The 18,981-nt window shown below is 32.0% G+C and overlaps 1 protein-coding gene across 11 annotated transcripts in view; it reads right to left on the reverse strand.

The window, feature by feature from the left end:
• LOC148610392 (uncharacterized) overlaps positions 1–18,981 on the reverse strand; it is a 74,088-nt gene that overhangs the window by 4,162 nt on the left and 50,945 nt on the right. For 8 of the 11 annotated variants that reach the window (XM_088543004.1, XM_088542999.1, XM_088542994.1 and 5 more), the window contains 12 exons: positions 18,258–18,392; positions 16,823–16,903; positions 16,392–16,538; positions 14,697–14,804; positions 13,578–13,931; positions 13,051–13,141; positions 9,866–9,982; positions 7,848–7,885; positions 6,131–6,631; positions 3,903–3,980; positions 2,937–3,070; positions 1,707–1,837 (listed from right to left, as the gene is read on the reverse strand). In XM_088543004.1, coding sequence (XP_088399130.1) covers positions 1,707–1,837; positions 2,937–3,070; positions 3,903–3,980; positions 6,131–6,631; positions 7,848–7,885; positions 9,866–9,982; positions 13,051–13,141; positions 13,578–13,931; positions 14,697–14,804; positions 16,392–16,538; positions 16,823–16,903; positions 18,258–18,392 — 1,915 coding nt within the window. Of the gene's footprint in view, positions 1–954; positions 970–1,429; positions 1,447–1,706; positions 1,838–2,936; positions 3,071–3,902; positions 3,981–6,130; positions 6,632–7,847; positions 7,886–9,865; positions 9,983–13,050; positions 13,142–13,577; positions 13,932–14,696; positions 14,805–16,391; positions 16,539–16,822; positions 16,904–18,257; positions 18,393–18,981 lie in introns of all 11 variants that reach the window. The other 3 variants (XM_088542996.1, XM_088542998.1, XM_088542995.1) reach the window with 3 other exon arrangements.

The following is an 18,981-nucleotide window of genomic DNA, read 5'->3' on the forward strand; positions in this document are numbered from 1 at the left end:
ATGTGAAACATATAACTTCCATATGATACCTTTATAATGTTTTTTTTTTTGTGTTTGAATTAATTTGTTAGTCCCAAACATATGCATTTTATGTTTTTAAAGAAATACATAAAAAAACATATGTTGCAATTTTTTAAAGTGTATCTCATGATGGCACTTAATGTACATGTAATTTATTACTTGGGATCTTATAAACAGAAACATACATGTATCATTAAATCTATAAAGATTATTGTTTTGATATGCGATACATGTACATGTATAACATTAGATGTAAATTGTTCTGTTAATTGAGTATGAGTTCCTTAAAATGAAATTAACGAGCTTTAGAAAATGTTAGTAATTAAATTCATCAACCAAATAAATTGATAAACAGCTTGCAAACAATACTATATCTAGCAGTATTCAGCTTAGAGCAATAAAGGCATTTCTTTTACTCTTAGTTAAGACTTAGGCCATGCAAAAGATGTTATATCTGGGTATTAGAAATGGGAGGGGGACATTAAAATTATTTTATTCTAAATTTTAAATACCACATCTACATAATGCATGGCCAATATTAGTGGTAACTGAATCTCGGAAGTCATAAAAGCCTAAAGAATCCATGAAAGAAAACATCACAGAAAATCAGGAGGCTACCTCAGAACATTGCTGCATTTGAAAATTCCAAACCAGATAGGTCATTTTATGGCTAATTGACAGCATACACTTAACATAAATGTTTAAGACTTTCCCCATTAACATTCTTCCCTATTCAGAACTTTTCTAAACATTATTACCACCATTTTCAAATAGTAGATTTTCCCTTCCAAAATTCATGTTTGCAAAAGGTTTACAACCAGTATAAGGACTACATTCATTCCATTTGATCGTAATAAAAATAAAAAAAGCATTCCAGGATAAAGAAGCACCAAATAGTGCCAACTCAGCAAAAATCTGAAAGGGCAAACCTACCTCAACGTGGCCACTCTATATAATTAAAGCACATCACAATGCATTACAGATTACTCAAATCTGAATACGGTATTTCCCTGGGCAGATAATGGCAGAACTGTAGTGTCAATTTAAACAATGTGAAATATTGAAAAAAATTCTCCCAGTCACTACTACCAAATATAGACCTGATTTTACGAGGTTAACAGACAAAGTGGAAATTGGCAAAAACAATTTAAAGCACAGTAAAAAAAAATCCTCACAGTAAAACACAGATTTGTGGAATTCAACTAAAAAGCCCAAAAAAATCAGATCTGATTTAAGTAGAGATCACAATTCAATTGCACTTTTTTGGCAATAATAAAGTCTTCCTGAATTTTGGAACAAGTTCAGGTCAAAGTTCATCAATGTCCATTGAAAAATGTACTTATTTTCTACAGTATCTCACAATACCACACGTCCTGCCATTAACTACCTTATGGAAATGAAAACATACCTTTAAGACTCAGTCATCTATAAAATTCAGGTCATGCAGATTTTTACTCTCAAAAACAACTAACGCAATTCTTTAACAAGCAGGCAAAACATTCAACAAAGCATCTTCATTCACTTCTTATATGAAAAAAGTAATAATCCTATTTGATCATACATAACTTTATCCTATTTTTTTTTACAATTAAGCTAAGGTTGAAAGGCACATTAAAATTTGCAGGGTGTAAAACATACACAATGATGATTTATCAAAATCATGAGGAGATAACTCTGTCACCTACCAGCTGCTTCCCTGGACTTCTTGGTAACTTGTCGAGCTAGCTCTTGATTCATTGTCAATATCTGAGCTCTTCTGATCTTTTCCTGGGCTACATTACTAACATCAGGTTGTGAAACAGAATGAAGGCTGAAACTATTAAACATTACATTTGTTTAACTAAGGGTAGGACTGCAAGAAAGTCTAATGTTAAGCACATGAATTTACTGATTGTTGTTTTACTTCCTATGGCAGATACTTCATGCATTTCAGGATGGGAATAGCTGATCAATCAAACAGACCCTGCTTGTCTTAGTCTGATATGCTGAGCAAATCAAACTGACCTTGCTTTTACTAGTTTGATATGCTAAGCCAATCAAACAGACCTTGCTTTTACTAGTCTGATATGCTAAGCCAATCAAACAGACCTTGCTTTTACTAGTCTGATATGCTGAGCCAATCAAACAGACCTTGCTTGTACTAGTCTGATGTGCTGAGCCAGGTTTTCAATGTACAAGCTCACAACAGCTACAGCCCACAGGCAGGCATATTACGGCCCAAGAGACACATACTCCAAGCAAACCAGCTGTCATTCTACATGTATATATGCCATGTGCTTGGCAGAGAAACAATGATTACAATTTTTTAAAGGTTTTGGTAAAACATGGCCTGGAAATGAACCAACAATCTCCATAATTTGACTGAAGCATATTACATCATACAATGAAATGAACAAGGTGGCAACATAATAAATGATAAACTTCTACAGCATATAATTTAGTTGGACGTCAATGATAACTTACATAATAGACAGAACATATGAACCCTTCAACTACAGTTCATTTCATTTAAAAAATTTTGATGAAAAAAAAGATGTTTATTAGAATAAATGTTTCTTTGGAATCAAACTGTCAGTATAAAAATTATCAGGAAATGTAAATAAAAAAAATGTTACATGTGCTTTATCCATTTAACTGCTCCTCTTGAATGGAAAAAATGATTGTATATTTTCAGTACTGATCTACATACTGTGAAAGTACTATTGTTTGTGGGGTACCAATTTTTGTGGTTTTCATGTGTAGGCCTTACCATGAAATTTATTCCAAATGAAAAGGAGATTCCCATTCAATTGTATACTAAAAACCTCAAAACCACGAATTCAAGAATCCACAAACCTGTGTATCTTCCCTAATCCACGAATTACAGTATTTTCACAGTACTAACATAATGAGGTCATGAACATATCTTACATTACCTTTGATTTGTTAAAATTTTTTTCAGCTTTTCGGACTTTTCTTGCCTCCTATATTTTTCTTCCTCTGTAACTGACTCATCATCTGAGTCAGGCATATACCTCTCTGGTATCTCCACCTTCTCTGGGAAGGCCAACTGTAAAGGTCAAATAAGTATCATATAGTTATACACTACAACCAGATACTTTATGATTGTCCATATTTTATGAAAATGATTTGTAAAATCCTGAATTAGTAATTATTAATATACGTGTCTGAAGTTAGAATGCATATAAATTTTAGCAAGGAAAATAATTTTTATTAGCATTTAGCCAGTATTTCCCCTTGAATTCGATCACTGTATAGAGATATCAACAGTTTGTACAGCATACGAATGTCATATACACTCGAAATTCATTGAAACTACAGAAATATCGTAAAAGGTAAGCATCTCTAAACAAGTATCGTTGAGTCTTAACTGCTAAGTTTACGTTCTATATATACTTCAAGAAAAAACAAAATTGATAAGTGTTTATTTATGACCATGTATCCCACACCCTGCACTAGCACAACACTCAAAATACCGGGTTCGTGAGCATGAAGGATTTCTTCCGTCACAAGCAAAATTTGGCATTAAATTTTAAGGTTCAGGTACATTCATTAGTAAAATTGGCCCCTTGTTTTTTTTTTTTTTTAATTTCAATAAAGTAGATTTTGTAATTCCGTAAAAGTCAGAAAGCTTTGAAACATGATAACTTCAAGAACCTCTGCCAATGGTGACTTGTTCTATTTTGATATTCTGATAATACAGATGATCAAATTAAAAATTTCACAAAATAAATTTAGCAAAATCATGGTCACTGACCCTTAAGCATTATTCCAATGCACAAAACTGACAAAGTTGCAAAACATAAAACCAAAACAAATTATGACTGAACACATGATCCCAAGTCTTTCTATAATGAACAAAATTATGATCTCAATCTTACGATTTCTCTTTCCAGAGCATCATCATCAATATCAACCCTTGTAGTGGAGCTCTTCACAATGTCTGGTACCATGTCCAGCTGTAATATGTTCAAATATATTTTATTGTCCCTCAAACAACAAATGAGTTAGACATAATTTTCAAGTTGGTGAAGTCCTGTCCTATAAACAAATTGTATGTACAATGCTGTACATCAGGTATAGAATCCAAAAACACTCCATTCTACTTTCTGTTCTGATGACCTTTCTGATCAGCCAATCAGATTTTATCTTTCTTGATTTGAAAGCATTATTCAAAGGAAAAACCTGAAGATTCTGAAAATGTCATCTTAACAGAAAGTAGAATGGAATGTTGTCCGATCCTACATGCAGTGACTGAATGGAATAATTGAAAGGTCAAATTTTAATTAGACTGACATACAATGAACTCCCAATAATGTAATGATGTACTGCATTGTATATAAAAAATCAAGTTAAATCATGAAATTAAATAAAGAATTTCTCTGCAAGCAGACAACACCCATAAATTTACAATCAAAACAATAAAATTTGGAGAACTTATAACATGAGATTGTAGAAATATGATAATCAAACGCTCAAGAAGAGAAATTCTGGTTTTATTTTTCATAAAATTCAAAACAATATTTTAGACATTCCCAATATTACAAATGTGGATTAATTCATGGCTAACTGATTGCACAACATTACCAATTGAATATACCGGTAGCTTTTCTGAGATTTTGGTTTAAATAAAGCAAAAACAAAAACAAAACAAAAAAGACCAATTTGGAGATGAAAATGTAAAAATCACATGTACAGACACAAACTTTTCTAGCATTGGTTGAAAATGTAATTCAAACCAATATTTAAATCATATACAAAATATTGTGATTCCATTCATGCATTTACAATTTCACATTAGAAGGAAAAAAAATCATACGACTCCGTGCAGTTCTGATAAAGCTTTCAATTTGTAATATGACTTGAAGTGATAGGAAACCTTCTGTGAAGAACAGCTAAAAAAGCCACACATGTAAATCATATGTAGTACATCATGATTATCATATGAATCAAGCATGACATACATGATTAACATATGTTTCAGCTTATGATTATCATGATAATCATATTTTAAATCATGATAATCATATGTTTTGAGAGGCATTAGATTGTCATATGTGGCACTTTTTTGCTGTGTCCATGTTTCTTGGTACTTAAGCGTAATAATACAAGTTTAATTACACAGGTGATGGTGAACACAATATTCATGTGTATGCTTACATCATTAATTCCATACTATTATTTATACAAACTGCAATGGCCTAAAACTAAATAATATATAATTATAAAGTTATCCCTTTTCATCAATCATTAAATGTTGTAACTGTTATTTGTGGATTTGCAAAATTTTAGGGAGAGGGTTCATCATGTACACATTCTTGTTAAGTTAAATATAGACACAAATATTTCACTGGTACTTCATTAATCACAGAATAATAATAAACAATAATTCACATCAAAGACAGTAAGTGATTTTAGTAAATCCTCATAATGTAATAACAATGGAGGAATGGAAACAAGGAATCATTCACAAAATGATCAGGGAATATAAAAATAAATCTAAAACAACAAAATACCAACAAAAGTCACTATCTATGATATCATTTCCAAATCTATGCATTACTTACATTAATTATTTATCAAAGAAAATTTATCTTAAAAAAATAATTAAACACAAGTTCAAAATATGGCCATAAAGGATGAAATTCATCAAATTTCTCACTACCAAGCAGTATTCCAAATTTGCCAGGAAGAAAATAAATCAACTAGAGTTTTATCATCTCAATTGATACTTTAAAAAAAAAGCAAGAAACTGGAAAATCCTTTTCAGTTCTAGTTCACTCTCATATTCAAAATTACTACTACATACGTATAAACATACAGATAGAAATGTGTTAAGTAAATACTAATAACATTTGTGTAGAGCTTTCATAGTGACTGTTGGATACTTTAAAATCAAACTTTTCCCATTATCAATATTAAAAACTTCAGCATCTGATTATCACTTTTTGGTAACTGACTTTCACAGACCACATCAATGTAATTCCACTATACAAATTTTGAAATATTGAAAATAAGGCATTGTATCATTCTAGTACAACGTTACGTACCTTTTTGTTCAATATTGCAGAAATTATGTTGACTATGAAAGCTTATCCCATTTACTTACCTTGTTATTCGTAATGAGATCACCAGCTACAGAGTGCAGTGACGCAGGCTGTAACAGTGATGTCTCCATCTTGACAGGTTCACTGCTAGATATTGTCATGTATCTTCCTTTAGGTGTCCTTTTCACATTGAACAAGTTAGTTCGAACTGGCGACCATCCTTTAACAAGAGGTTGTGCAGGAGGACTTGAAGGAGATGTGCTGCTATTTTTAGATTCATCATCAGGTTGAACAATGACTCTAGTTGCTTTTACAAAGCCACTATCATTAAATGCATTTGATAGACTAAATGATTTTGACGGCACTAAGTCAGAAGTCTCTGCTGTAGGTGATGGGAATGATCGTATAAATGGACGTGGTGCGATTAGATGTACAGATGATGTTCTCCGCGAGGGTGTGATTGATGAGTTATTGCTACTACTTCCCCCTGTTGTGTTGAGTGATGACCAAGGTTTGGGTACAGAGTTTGCTGGGGGTAAATTTTCATAGATAGGTTGGTGTTCCTGAAATAGAAAAAGTCCATTTAAAACAGTGTTTTTTCTCATTATCCTTCCATAAGTAATATTGCCCTTGATCATACTGTGAAAGTTCTATTGTTCGTAGGGTACCAATTTTTGTGGTTTTTGTGGATAGGCAAACAATGAAAAACATTGTTTTTTCTCATTATCCTTCCATAAGTGATTGTTTTTTTCTCATTATCCTTCCATAAGTGATATTGCCCTTGATCATACTGTGAAAGTTCTATTATTCATTGGGTACCAATTTTCGTGGTTTTCATGGATAGGCCTAACCATGAAATTTGGTTCCAAACAAAAAGGAGATATTTGTTGAAGTGTATACTGAAAACCACAAAACCATGAATTCAAGAATCTACAAAAATTGGTATCAACGAATTAGAGTACTCTCACACTACACAGTATCTGAGTAACACAGTAACAAGTTACCTTCATTTTCAAGTTAACTTAATATCATTTCAAACAGTAACTACAGCTTATGCAATGATGACATTCAGTGGATAGAGTTTGTCTTTTTATCTGATGAACTAGCAATCTTAGGTAGCTAACTTGACAACTGAGAAGGAGATATAAACATAGAGTTAAATAAATTTGAACCTATGGAATATAAATTGACCAGTTCACTAAAGCAGCCCCAATCAGATGGTAGTCATTTAATCAAGGAAAGAAAAATTCTACACCTTGAACATTATTATCGTAAGTGTAAGTTTTTGTAAGAATCAGGCAAAATGGGAAAAACCAGAGACATGTATGTCAAAACCCCACCAATCGGACAATACAATTTCACTAAAGTATACTTTCTCTATTTGAAAAGACCATTATTTGATCTCTGCATAACAGGATTTGCTCAGAATATTTTCAATAGAATGTTAGAGAAATGTGGTTTGTGAAAGAGTTATCTGCCCTTGAAATGTTCGTTTTCAGTGCATTTCAACTCAATTTACCAACACAATATTGAAAATCTTGTCTTTTTGCCCCTTGATTCTGGAGGTGTAACTAGTTCAATTAAACTTTCAAAATAGAGTTTTTTTTCCATACCTGTATGTTTCACCCACTGCCTGATTCTTAAGTTGACCGACACTTAATATTTCTCTTACTAGCTAAAATATAAGGATAAAGGTATGAGCATGTATATGTCTAAGATGTGAGGAGTGCCAATTATATTACCAATTCCATTTTTACAACATCTTTAAGTTTTATTTACCTGTTTAGGACTGGCTGTAGAACTGGCCCAAGAGGGATCTGCAAAAAAAGTGAAGGATTGAATTTAAGCTAGAGTATTAAAACAATAAATATTAATGTTTTAACTGAACTGAACTATAAATTTTAACTGTTGGTGAATATCTCCTTCCTATTTTTACGAGTATATAGCCAAACAGCTCTCTGTCAGTAGAAACTTACTAATACTTACAATATTATAACATTATTTTCTATGTTAACTGCATGCATGTTTTAGTGGGTAAATTTAATAAGCATTAAAATTCATATAAATCATTATGTAATGCTAAAAAATTCCTTTTTTGTGGAGCAATTACTGTTACTTGAATATGCCATGTTACATCATCTAAATGTTTAACAAAATAATATATGACATATTGAACAAATGAAATTTTACATAAATGTACACCAGTGATAACAGGGGTTTTAATTAGTGTTGGTCTGAGATCCTGGTCCCTCTATATCTGACCTAGGACCTTTGATTTTTTTCAGCTACTTGCTGGTCCTGGTCCCCAGCACCACAAAACTTGAAAAATACTTAAGTCTGAGAATATTCTTCTGAATTTCCATGGTAATTCCAATCAAAGTCTTTGAAATAGAAAACCTCACAAACAGTTAAGAATTTTTTCAGACTTAAGTAATTTTTCAAGTTTTGTGGCGCTGGGGCCAGGACCTTCCAACCCTTTTACTTGATACTTTACTGAGGACTTTGGAAAGCTCTTTCCCCATGACTTTTTACTATTGAGAGTAAATATGAACCTGTGCGCTATCATAAATATTGCTCTTGTTTGTCACATGTAAAGTTGCCAACACCATAACAATAAGTAAATCAGTAATGTGTAGAAATTAGTTTACGATCATGCACTATCAACTACTTCATGCTGTACTCTTTATACAGTGAAACCTGTGTAAACCAACCCACTTTTGGAGTTTGTTCAATTTAGACAGTTATTTGGTTTACCCAGGTTCAAAATATATTTACTCTGATATGAAGGGTCTTCAAATGCAGGGATAAAAATTAGCAGTCGCCCAGTAGTTGCCCATGGTCACTAAGACTTTGAGCTGGGCAACCAAATTTTTGGGTAAAATTTAGTTCAACATACAGAAAATATTAAACAAAAATATGGGTTTGTATTTCCAAAATTTTTATCCCTGAAAAGTGTCTGGTTTGAACTGATATCGTTTTATTAAAGGTTTGGATTACACAAGTTTCACTGTATATTTTATGTGATAAGTGATGTTCATGAATACATTCCTCTTTTTCCTAAAGATCTACAATGCAGCGTTACTACCGGTAAATGAGTGCATTGATGGTTAAGTACACATAAAGTTGATGAAATCTTAATAGACTGTGTCCCTTCCTCTAGTGAATACTTCAATAAGTTCAATATACCAAGACTTCATTCAAAACTACAAAAACTGTGAACAAAGTTCACTAAAGGATTCTTCCTGCTCCCCATCCCAGCAACCAATTATAAATGTTCGTGATGTTTTGCTAATCACTGTGAGATACCAACTACATATTTGTCCCAAAAATTTAAATATCTTACTGTTAATATTATTTCAATATGCTTGTATCTGCATTAACAAGCAATATATGTAGAGCCATATGTCCCCCGCCACCTACAAAATAGTTGATGTTCTTAAGTCCCATAACTCTTGTGAAATTTGTTGAATCAAAATGGTGGGGCAGTTTGATCAACTACAAATTGTGACTAACAATCCTAAAAAAAATGAACAAAATTTGTCACATAGTTTCTGAGGATCTGTGTCCACAAGTGTGACCAGACAGACAGACATCTTTATATATATGACACCCTTCCCGAAGAAGCATGGGACAAAAAGAGACTGAAGACTAAGTACAAAAATTATATATATATATTACATGTATAATTGTCCCCACACTTATGTGCAACCGTGCATGCAGATGCATTCAGAAGGCATCCTTGTACTACATAATTGCTTGGGTAATACACACTCAGGGACACACAACAGCTGTAATACCTTCTGATTCCATATCATCAATTTCTTTACGAATTTTTTCTCGTTCACGTCGTTGTTCACTTTGTCGTTTGACATCTCTTACTGTTAATGTTTTTGGCCTCTCTTTAGGAATTATACCTAGTTTTAAAGCAAAAATAAATGTCAGTTTGATGGAGGGCCAACCAACCCCTAAGCAAAATCACCTGTGTTCAGAGGAAGACCACAATACAAAGCTGTCAGAATTTCAACAAAGAAGAGATTGAGAAATAGCCAAATTTACATTTTCACCTAACTATTCAATAGATATTTTTTCATTTTTATAACAATGTAGGTAAATTTCAGCCTTATTGCTTAAAATGTCTTCTTAAAAATTTGCATTATAATAATTTTTTATATCATATAAGGTACAGTAAAAGTCCCTATTTTAGCAACAAAAATGGCTGCCAATCAGAAACAACAAACAGCATTTTTCAAAATCAAACTTAACCTTCATTTTGTCATCCGAATTTGAAAAGGATCTGTCAAGTACTTTTAAGTTAAAATGTATTGCACAACAAATGATTTGGAAGATGCCTGGCAGCTGACAATCCTCCTGTCATATATCTATAAACTAATAACCACTTTTTACCCTTATAAAAATCAAGTTTAAAACTTAAACGTTCTTTATGAAATCATTTAATTTTTTTTTTTAAATGGCATATCAAAATTTTGCTCAAAGTTCTGATTTCAAGTTATCTAATTGATGGATTGTTAAATAATTTGAGATTTTTTATTAATACAAAAGGGGTATTCAAGAATTCTATAGGTGAAAATTATACAAAGCGAATTTGAAACATCAGAAAAAAATGTCATGACCTCTGAACTCTGGTGACCTTTCAGACTAACTAAACTACAAATATACTATATCTACGGTTTTCTGAATTTAAGCTAAAGCCCCCAACAACACAGTGATTCAATTTAAATTGGTTTGAAAGCAGGATCCACTGCTGCAAGTAAATCTAACTAGAATGTAGTTCACCACTACTTACAAAATCAGAATTAGCTTTCTGGACAAAAACAGAATAATTAAATATGATTTTTGAAATTAAAGAAAGAGGTTTTTTTTTAAAGAAAGTTTATATTACATTTTTTTTTAAACTGACATTCATTTTCTAAGATAAATTGTGGCATAATCAAAGGGACACAATCTATCAAACTTACAATATAATGGTTATAAAGAAGCTGTTACACACATTTATGCAGTGCAGGGTGGACAGAACAGGATACCAGTTCCAATTTCCTGTCCCAGTATTCAACCTTTCCTATATTAGGCCACATCAAGTTAATTTGCTGATTCCCATCCAACAGCAATTACAGAAATTCACTTGAGTCAGATGATTAATTTTTTTTTTATTTTGTATTTTTCCGGAGAACACATATTAATAGAAACCCTAGAATTGTACAATTGCATAAAAGAATTAGTGTCACGACAGATAGGGACATGAAAAAAAAATCCTGTAATTTTAACTACCAAAAAAAAAAACTGTGCTGCAGGCCTTTGATATGGAGTGGGTAGGGATGAGAATCTACAAAGTAACTTGATATGGGCTTCCTTGGTAACAAAAATCCTGACCATTTTATTCACTTTAAATTCCCTTTCCTGAACTCCTTAATCCCACTTCCTGCCCACCCTGTCCACCAGTGTGTGAAATGTATATGAAATGTGTGTGGATTTACAATGGAAAATAATGAATGATGATTATATATCTTCAAGTATGGGGATTTCATTTGCTATAGCACGAGGACATTTCACAATAACTATAAACAAAAACACTAAGATGTCAAAATCAATACAAATGTATTACATAAACCAGACTTTACCTCCAAGTACTGAGAGTATTGTCTAGAGAAAATACATCAAAAGTGCTAAAAAGGACATTTTGGTTCTCAAATACTTAATTTTAATTTAATAAAAAAAAAAACGAAAGGAATAGGTACTTATTGAAAACAGTTACAAAATCACTAGTTATTTTCTTCAAGAATTAATAGTGAGTCACGAATCCTGAAGCTAACCCAGTTTATCACTTATAAGGTGTGTAAGTTTCGTCATGTGAGCCCGTGATTTCACGAGAATGGGTCCTAGTCTACCATTCACTTTTATGGAGATTTATCATTTAGAAAGCATTGAGTTCAGTGTTAAAGGTGAAACATCTTTTTGTGTAAAAAATACTGATAAAAGAAGACAAATGTCTATCTCTACATGATAAAGATATTTGAAAAATAAAATAGATGATTTTGCATTGCTATATAGCGTTTCAAGTACCCAGAAGTAAACAATAAAATGCAGATCGGTCTTTGGTTTGCAATACATTTTACGCCAGAAATTTCGGTAAAGAAAATGTAACTAGAACGAGACTTACATACCCTATAGCTAGAAAATCAATTTACTATCAACATGATATTCATTGTATTGCCTTTCATGGCTTTTGCCGTAACCAATCAAGCACAAAAAAAATTTCCAATACAATGAAAATAATCATTATTTTTTGAAGCAGTGTACACTCATACCTGTACATACAGCAATTCATATTAAGGTATCAACCAAAATAAAAAGGCATAAAATTTTTTTGGTTCCAGCTGAAAGTGTATTACTAAGAATAAATCCAATAAAACATGCCTTTCTTATAACTTTTTATAAAGTGATTTTTTTAGAGATCTGGGCATTGTTTCAGATAGCACTTGTACAACAACAATGTACACGTAAATCCTTAATCAATGGGACTTACGCAAGTTCTGTCAAATCGTGCACATAACAACAATACTTCCATTCAAATTATGACAAATGCAACAGGCACCAAACCTTTAAATATTAACATCTCACTTAGGAAATTAAAGTAATGAAAATTGTTTCCTTACCACACATTTGTAATTTGTTCATTGTATGTATAAAATGAATTCAAAGGAGAGGACTTCATAAGTTAAAAAACTTATGTCCAATCCATTTGTTGTTAAAAAAACAATAAAATATGCTAAAACTAAATCTTAAAACCAATATTTGCAGTCAAGAGTGGTGTGTTATATAGTGTTTGATATTACAAGTGCAAAATTCTGTGAGAAAAAAATATTAAAATCCAAATAATCCCAGAACTGACAATGTTAGATATTACTGATACCCTATTTACCAATAACAAACAAATCAGAGCTAATTTTCAAAAAAAATTTTTTACCATAAAATCTCTTTGTGTTTTCATCAGCATCACTGATATCCCATGGACCGTCAGCTGGAGTAAAACCCATAGATTCTAAAGGCTGGGAAGTCTAAAGAGAGAGAAGAGAAGCATTCATCATAAGTAATCTCCATATGCATGATAAGTGTCCATCAATTCCACAACTGAATATCTCAAATCCTCAAATACAATATAATAGATTGGTTTTATCATATCAGTACCTTTTTCCTTTGATCTTGTTGACAGATATCTCTCATACATGAAAAGATATTCAAAAATATCCATCAAAACATTGGGAGTAATTATGCTGTCATCACACCTTCTTTAGAATTTTGAATGAAAATGACATCACACACAAACAATATGCAATCACATTTGATTTTTGCTTGAAATACATTAAAATGATCAAAAATGCAATAATTAGATTGCCCATTAACAGAATAATAGTTGCTTTTGATTTTGATACCAACAATATCATATGGAACATCTTGACTCCACGTTTATTCCTCTTTCCTCAATCAACCTACCTGTGACTGAAAAACATCATCAAGTTTTGGTTCAGTTGCCATGCCAACACTGATATTCATATCATCAGGTACAGATGTCAGTGACCTTTGAGATAGAATGGCCTTGACCTGTGACAAATCTTTTGATTCTGTTGTGTCAAGGTCAGTTTCCATGTAAGTGCCACCAGCTTTATCTTTTTTCCTTGGTTTTTCGTCACCATTGGCAACATTAAGAGCCCCACCTGAGGATGACCTTCTCAAGGTGCTAATGGCCTCAGATAACCTTTGACCTTCCTCAGACAGACCTGCCATCATATTCTTAACCTTGGCCAGATCTTTTTCCATGAGCACTTTCTTTCTATAGTTCTCATCAGACTAAAATCAAGATATAGGGACTGTTATTCTATTAAATATCTATTGGTACTAAATCTTGTGGTAATCAGGATTTAATGAAAGCAGGAACACAATTTATTTTCACCCATGAATAAAAGCACCCTCACAATTTTCAGAAATAAAACGACATTTTTTTTAATAAACATATGAATCCTATTGATTGCCAAATTAAATTAAAATATGTCCAGCCCAATTTAAGCTGAAAGGCCTGCAGCATTATTCCACAATCTACAATCGATATTGAAATAAATATTTCCTCAATTTTAATGAAAAAAAAACATTCAAAACAAACCTGTCATCAAAAGGCCAAAAACTGACAATTTACGACAAGTGACTTATAAAATCATGTTCAATTTACAAATGATCTTTCAAGAGCAGAGGACACTTACCCAACCGGTGCACCTGGTCCATGCTCCCAGTTTTTAGTGGAGTCTTGAGTTGCTCATTCGCTTTTGTTACTTTGTAAGTATGATTTTATTACTTTATGTTCTTTGTTGTGTATGTCTGTTTTCCATGTCTGGTCTTTGTCCCTGGATTACATTATTTTGATTACTGCTATAACCTTGGTTCCCTTGATTACTCTTCCACAAAGCGGACAAAACCATTACATAATTTTGATTACCGCTTTAACCTTGGTTTTCTTGATTACTCTTCCACAAAGCGGATAAAACCTTATAATATGACCTAATAAAACAGGTTAACAGGTTTTTGTTTAGAGGAATGACTTTTCTTTCAGATCTTACTTACCAAGGAAGGTGCACTCTTGCTGCGAGCCAGTTCACCGTGAACTTTTGACCTTAGAAGAGCTACTTCATGTTCAACTTTGTTGTTCTCCGCTGAAGTTGCTTCCAGTTTCTATAAATATAAAATTAAGTAATTATACAGAAAGATAATTATTTTTTACCAAGGGTGCATACATATAGTATTACAATTTAGCAGTTCACTTAAGCTCCACATTTGACTTCATATACTTTTCAGTCAATGTATATACTTGCGTACAAGTCAGATTTTTGGGATTAAATTTTGAGTGCTAAGAGGAGTTCCAATTTATAAGCCAGATATTGGCCGTGGGTTAAAAATTCTAGTCGAAGCAAGTGGAAGAATCAAGGTATTGACATGAAAATGACACCTACCTTCAACAGTCAGATCGGCGCCATACTTGTGTATGCTTATAAAGTGATTAATTAAAGGAATATTTGAAGTTTTATTTTTATTATGCCTTACAACTAAATTATCTATAATAAAATTGGTATTTCCTGTATAGTTTCTTGTGTTTGTTATTTTCACTTGCATGTCACATGGTTGTTGAATATATCCAAATACCAAAAAGATGGCATGAAACATGACTAAGCAATGTACCATAGACTACAAGTAATATTAGCAATGCTAAGAAATAATTAAAATTTAATTTTAAATTGTAATAAAAAGACGTCAACATTATCTTTATTAGTAATTTCATAACAATATAACGATAATAGGTATGGTGTAGATGTCAGAGAGAACCGTCTTGATGGACTTAATTGAAAAGAAAACAATGGAAGATGATTACCAGGTAAAAAGGTGTTAACGAGCAATCAATCCTTTTATCACATTAATGGGCAATTAATTTATTAAAATCTTTTGATCTCAATAGGTGTCCAAGTTTCCGTTAAAAAATTTTTCTTCACAGTTCTTAGTTTTTACTTATTATAATCTGGTCATTAGTTGTATAAATAAATTATCATAAAATGGTGGTCACGCTTGCTTGGGACACCAGTAAACATTGAAGAATGATGACAACTCAAATGGCTTATTATATTTATTATGTAAATCATTTCAAATATGTACAGAGCATTTTGATTTAAAAAAACAAAAAACAAAAAAACAAAAAAAACCATACACGTTTATGTTGATCGAACGCAACATATGCCCTGGATATAAAAACTTCCAGAGCACCAAAAAAAAACAAAAACATACACATACACATGATCATTCTTCACATTTTCTACAAAAAATTGTGCCCTTCCTTACAATTTCACTGATTGTTGTACCTGTAAAAATTTGGTCTGAGTTCAGTCAGACTTATAAGCAGATCAAGGCTAGATTCTAGAATTTTTGGTTCAAGAAGGGGGTTCCGACTTATACACGAGTATATAAGGTATGTACATTTACAGGCATAAACATCGAAACAAAATCTGATGTGATACATCCCAATCTACTCACCAGAAAATATACAGGAAACCAAAAAATCATTAAGATGGAAGAACAAAATAAAAGGTGCAAAATGGCATCATGTTATAAAGAATTTGTGAAAGTTTCATCAAATTATATGCAGTGGTTGCAGATGGGAAATGGAGAAGAACAAACAACATGATCACTACTTGTATATACCTCTCTGTTTCTCAGGGGTGCACTAAGGACTTCAAAACATCAAAACGATATTTTAACATCTAATAAACCCACCTTAGAAGCCTCTGCCAGCTTATAAAGTACTCTAGATAGCTCTTTCTCTACTGTTCTTTGCTGTTTGTGTATGCTGTCTAGCTCATAAGGATCTCTTCTCCCATCCTGTTGTCTCATAAGTCCTTGAAGGGCCTTCTCTAATAGATCCTGGATAATAAAACAGGCATTAGTCATAAACTTTCTACCAAAACATTTCATTTGGTGATACAAGACCCATTGGCTGGATTGATGGGCAGATAGACAGACAGACAAACAACTATTATATATCCCTCCAACACTTTGAGACAAGGCACAAAAACAAATTCAAAATTTTTTGCATATATGGATGTAAAGAGTTTACAAAAATAACCTATAAAATTTGGATTATAAGGAGAAAAACTCGGAAAAATTATTTTAGAATATTGACTGGGTTACTTGACAGCCTAACTTACCTTATCCTCCTGGAGAGCAGTAACATTGAATGACTGTTCCTGTAATAATTTATCCAATTCATACAGTCTCTCCAACTTCTCCTACAAAATCAAAGCATCAACTGTATAGTGAGTATTCATCACCATCTCTTATTTGTGTGCATATTTCTTTAGACAGTTGTATGAAGTGTGGTTTTGTGCTCAATTTATTTGTATTATAACAGTGAACTGAATAAATTAAGTTTACTGATATTCCTAGGTTCACTGTTTTTTGTCTCTCTGTAAGTAACAGCAAAACGAGAAATAACAAGTAGTACTCCAGCTAAGAATCATGCAAAATGTGATTCATGGTTTGAAAGCCTACATATTTTTATTTTTTATAATTTGTTTAAAATGCTGAAGTAAACAGAAGATTACAAGTGATTTTTATAGAACCCTTGTTCATAAGAAATAATCATCATAAAGAATGCACTGTAGAATTTAAAATTAAGGGAGATAACTCAGTAAATAACACTAAAATACAACAGAAACTATTGGACGACTGCTAAGAGCAGACGGCTTGGAATGTATAATTATAAAATTCCATTATTATGATTCTTACAAAGACTGGTACTTAACATGTATAGGGTATGTAAGTCTCGTCATGTGATCCCGTGATTTCACGAGAATGGGTCATAGTCTACCATTCAAAAACATGGAGACTTGTCATCTAGAAAGCGTTTAGTTCAGTGTTGAGAGCAAGACATCTTTTTGTTTAAAAAATACCGATAAAAAAGGACAAATATCTGTTTCTATATGATAAAGTTATTAAGAAAAAATATAAAATAGAAGATTTTGCATTGTTATACAGCATTTCGAGTACCCGAAAGTAAACAATAAAATGCAGATCGGTCTTCGGTTTTCAATACGTTCTACGTCATAAATTCTGGTAAAGAAAATGAAACTAGAACAAGACTTACATACCCTATTTTGTGTTGTTTTTTGTGGCTATTTGTTCTTCAACATACAAGTTCATTCCCAATACATATTTTTGCAGAAATCAAAAATATTAAATAAGTACTAATATGTTAAAGAATGGCCTAAATTATCATTAAAATGGCCCATTCTCAAAATTTTAACCCCAATCACTTGATACTCTTTACAGGAGTTTCATGATAGGTGAATTTCACATGAAAATCAAATTTATTTCATGAAAACTTTGATGCATGTGAATTTCACCTGTATTCTCAAAACAAGTTGTTACCAACACTATGAAATTAGTTGTTTGGTAATATTCATCAATACAAAATTCATCCATTTTTTTCTTCCACATACAATAAATGAAAGAAAAGTTCTGCACTAAGTACTTGAGCCAAGAATTTGTATTTTGTTAATTCTATCTTAACCTTTTTTGACAGACTGCTACAATGTGCCAAAATCACCCTCCCATGAAAATTACCTGCTAGACAGTACTTACCTCTAAATCCACTTGATCCCTCTTGAGATGATTGACCTCCTCTTTGATATTATGAACTATCTGGTCCTCCTGGTGTTTTCTAGAGAACTCTATCATCTTCTTAGGAGGAGATATCTGCTCTGGAGACAGCAAATGCTACAGAAAAAACAGTTCAGGAATTAAGACATGCAAAATAATGTCATTTCTCTCTGAAAATCAACTTGATTCCAAATCAATTTTATTCTAGAGTTATACAACCCTATTGGACAAAAACTGGCACCAAAATAAAATAAAACTTTTGTCTAAAATGTTGGCATTCCAAAAAGATCATAATCACTAATTTTCTGTTTGTAGAAAGTGAGACATTGGTTAGGTTTTAGAAATCTTTTACTTTAAATCTGTCAACAACGATTTTCCTCATGAATATACGCCTTGCTCTTCAGTATGTGACCTGCTATTTTACCCCAAATAATTTTTACAGGAAGTGGAGAAAAGTCTAAATTAATGAATTTTTTCCTGAAGTTGGAATATTGTCTTTGATGTAATTAACTTTTAACAACTTTTTATCTACATTGAATGCAATCAAATATTTGATGGAAATATTGTACAACCTTTGTTTGAAACATTTGAACATGATTTGAAGAAAATATCACTAAAAAGATGTTTTTGATGATAAGATCAAATTTCTTTCAGTTACATATCAATCCAATTTGTTAGTTTACATTACGCAATGTCTTTTCTCGTA

This window comes from Perna viridis, chromosome 8, assembly GCF_037379345.1.
Source record: "Perna viridis isolate PV_CMFRI_1.1 ecotype Kerala chromosome 8, ASM3737934v1, whole genome shotgun sequence".
Taxonomy (NCBI): domain Eukaryota; kingdom Metazoa; phylum Mollusca; class Bivalvia; order Mytilida; family Mytilidae; genus Perna; species Perna viridis.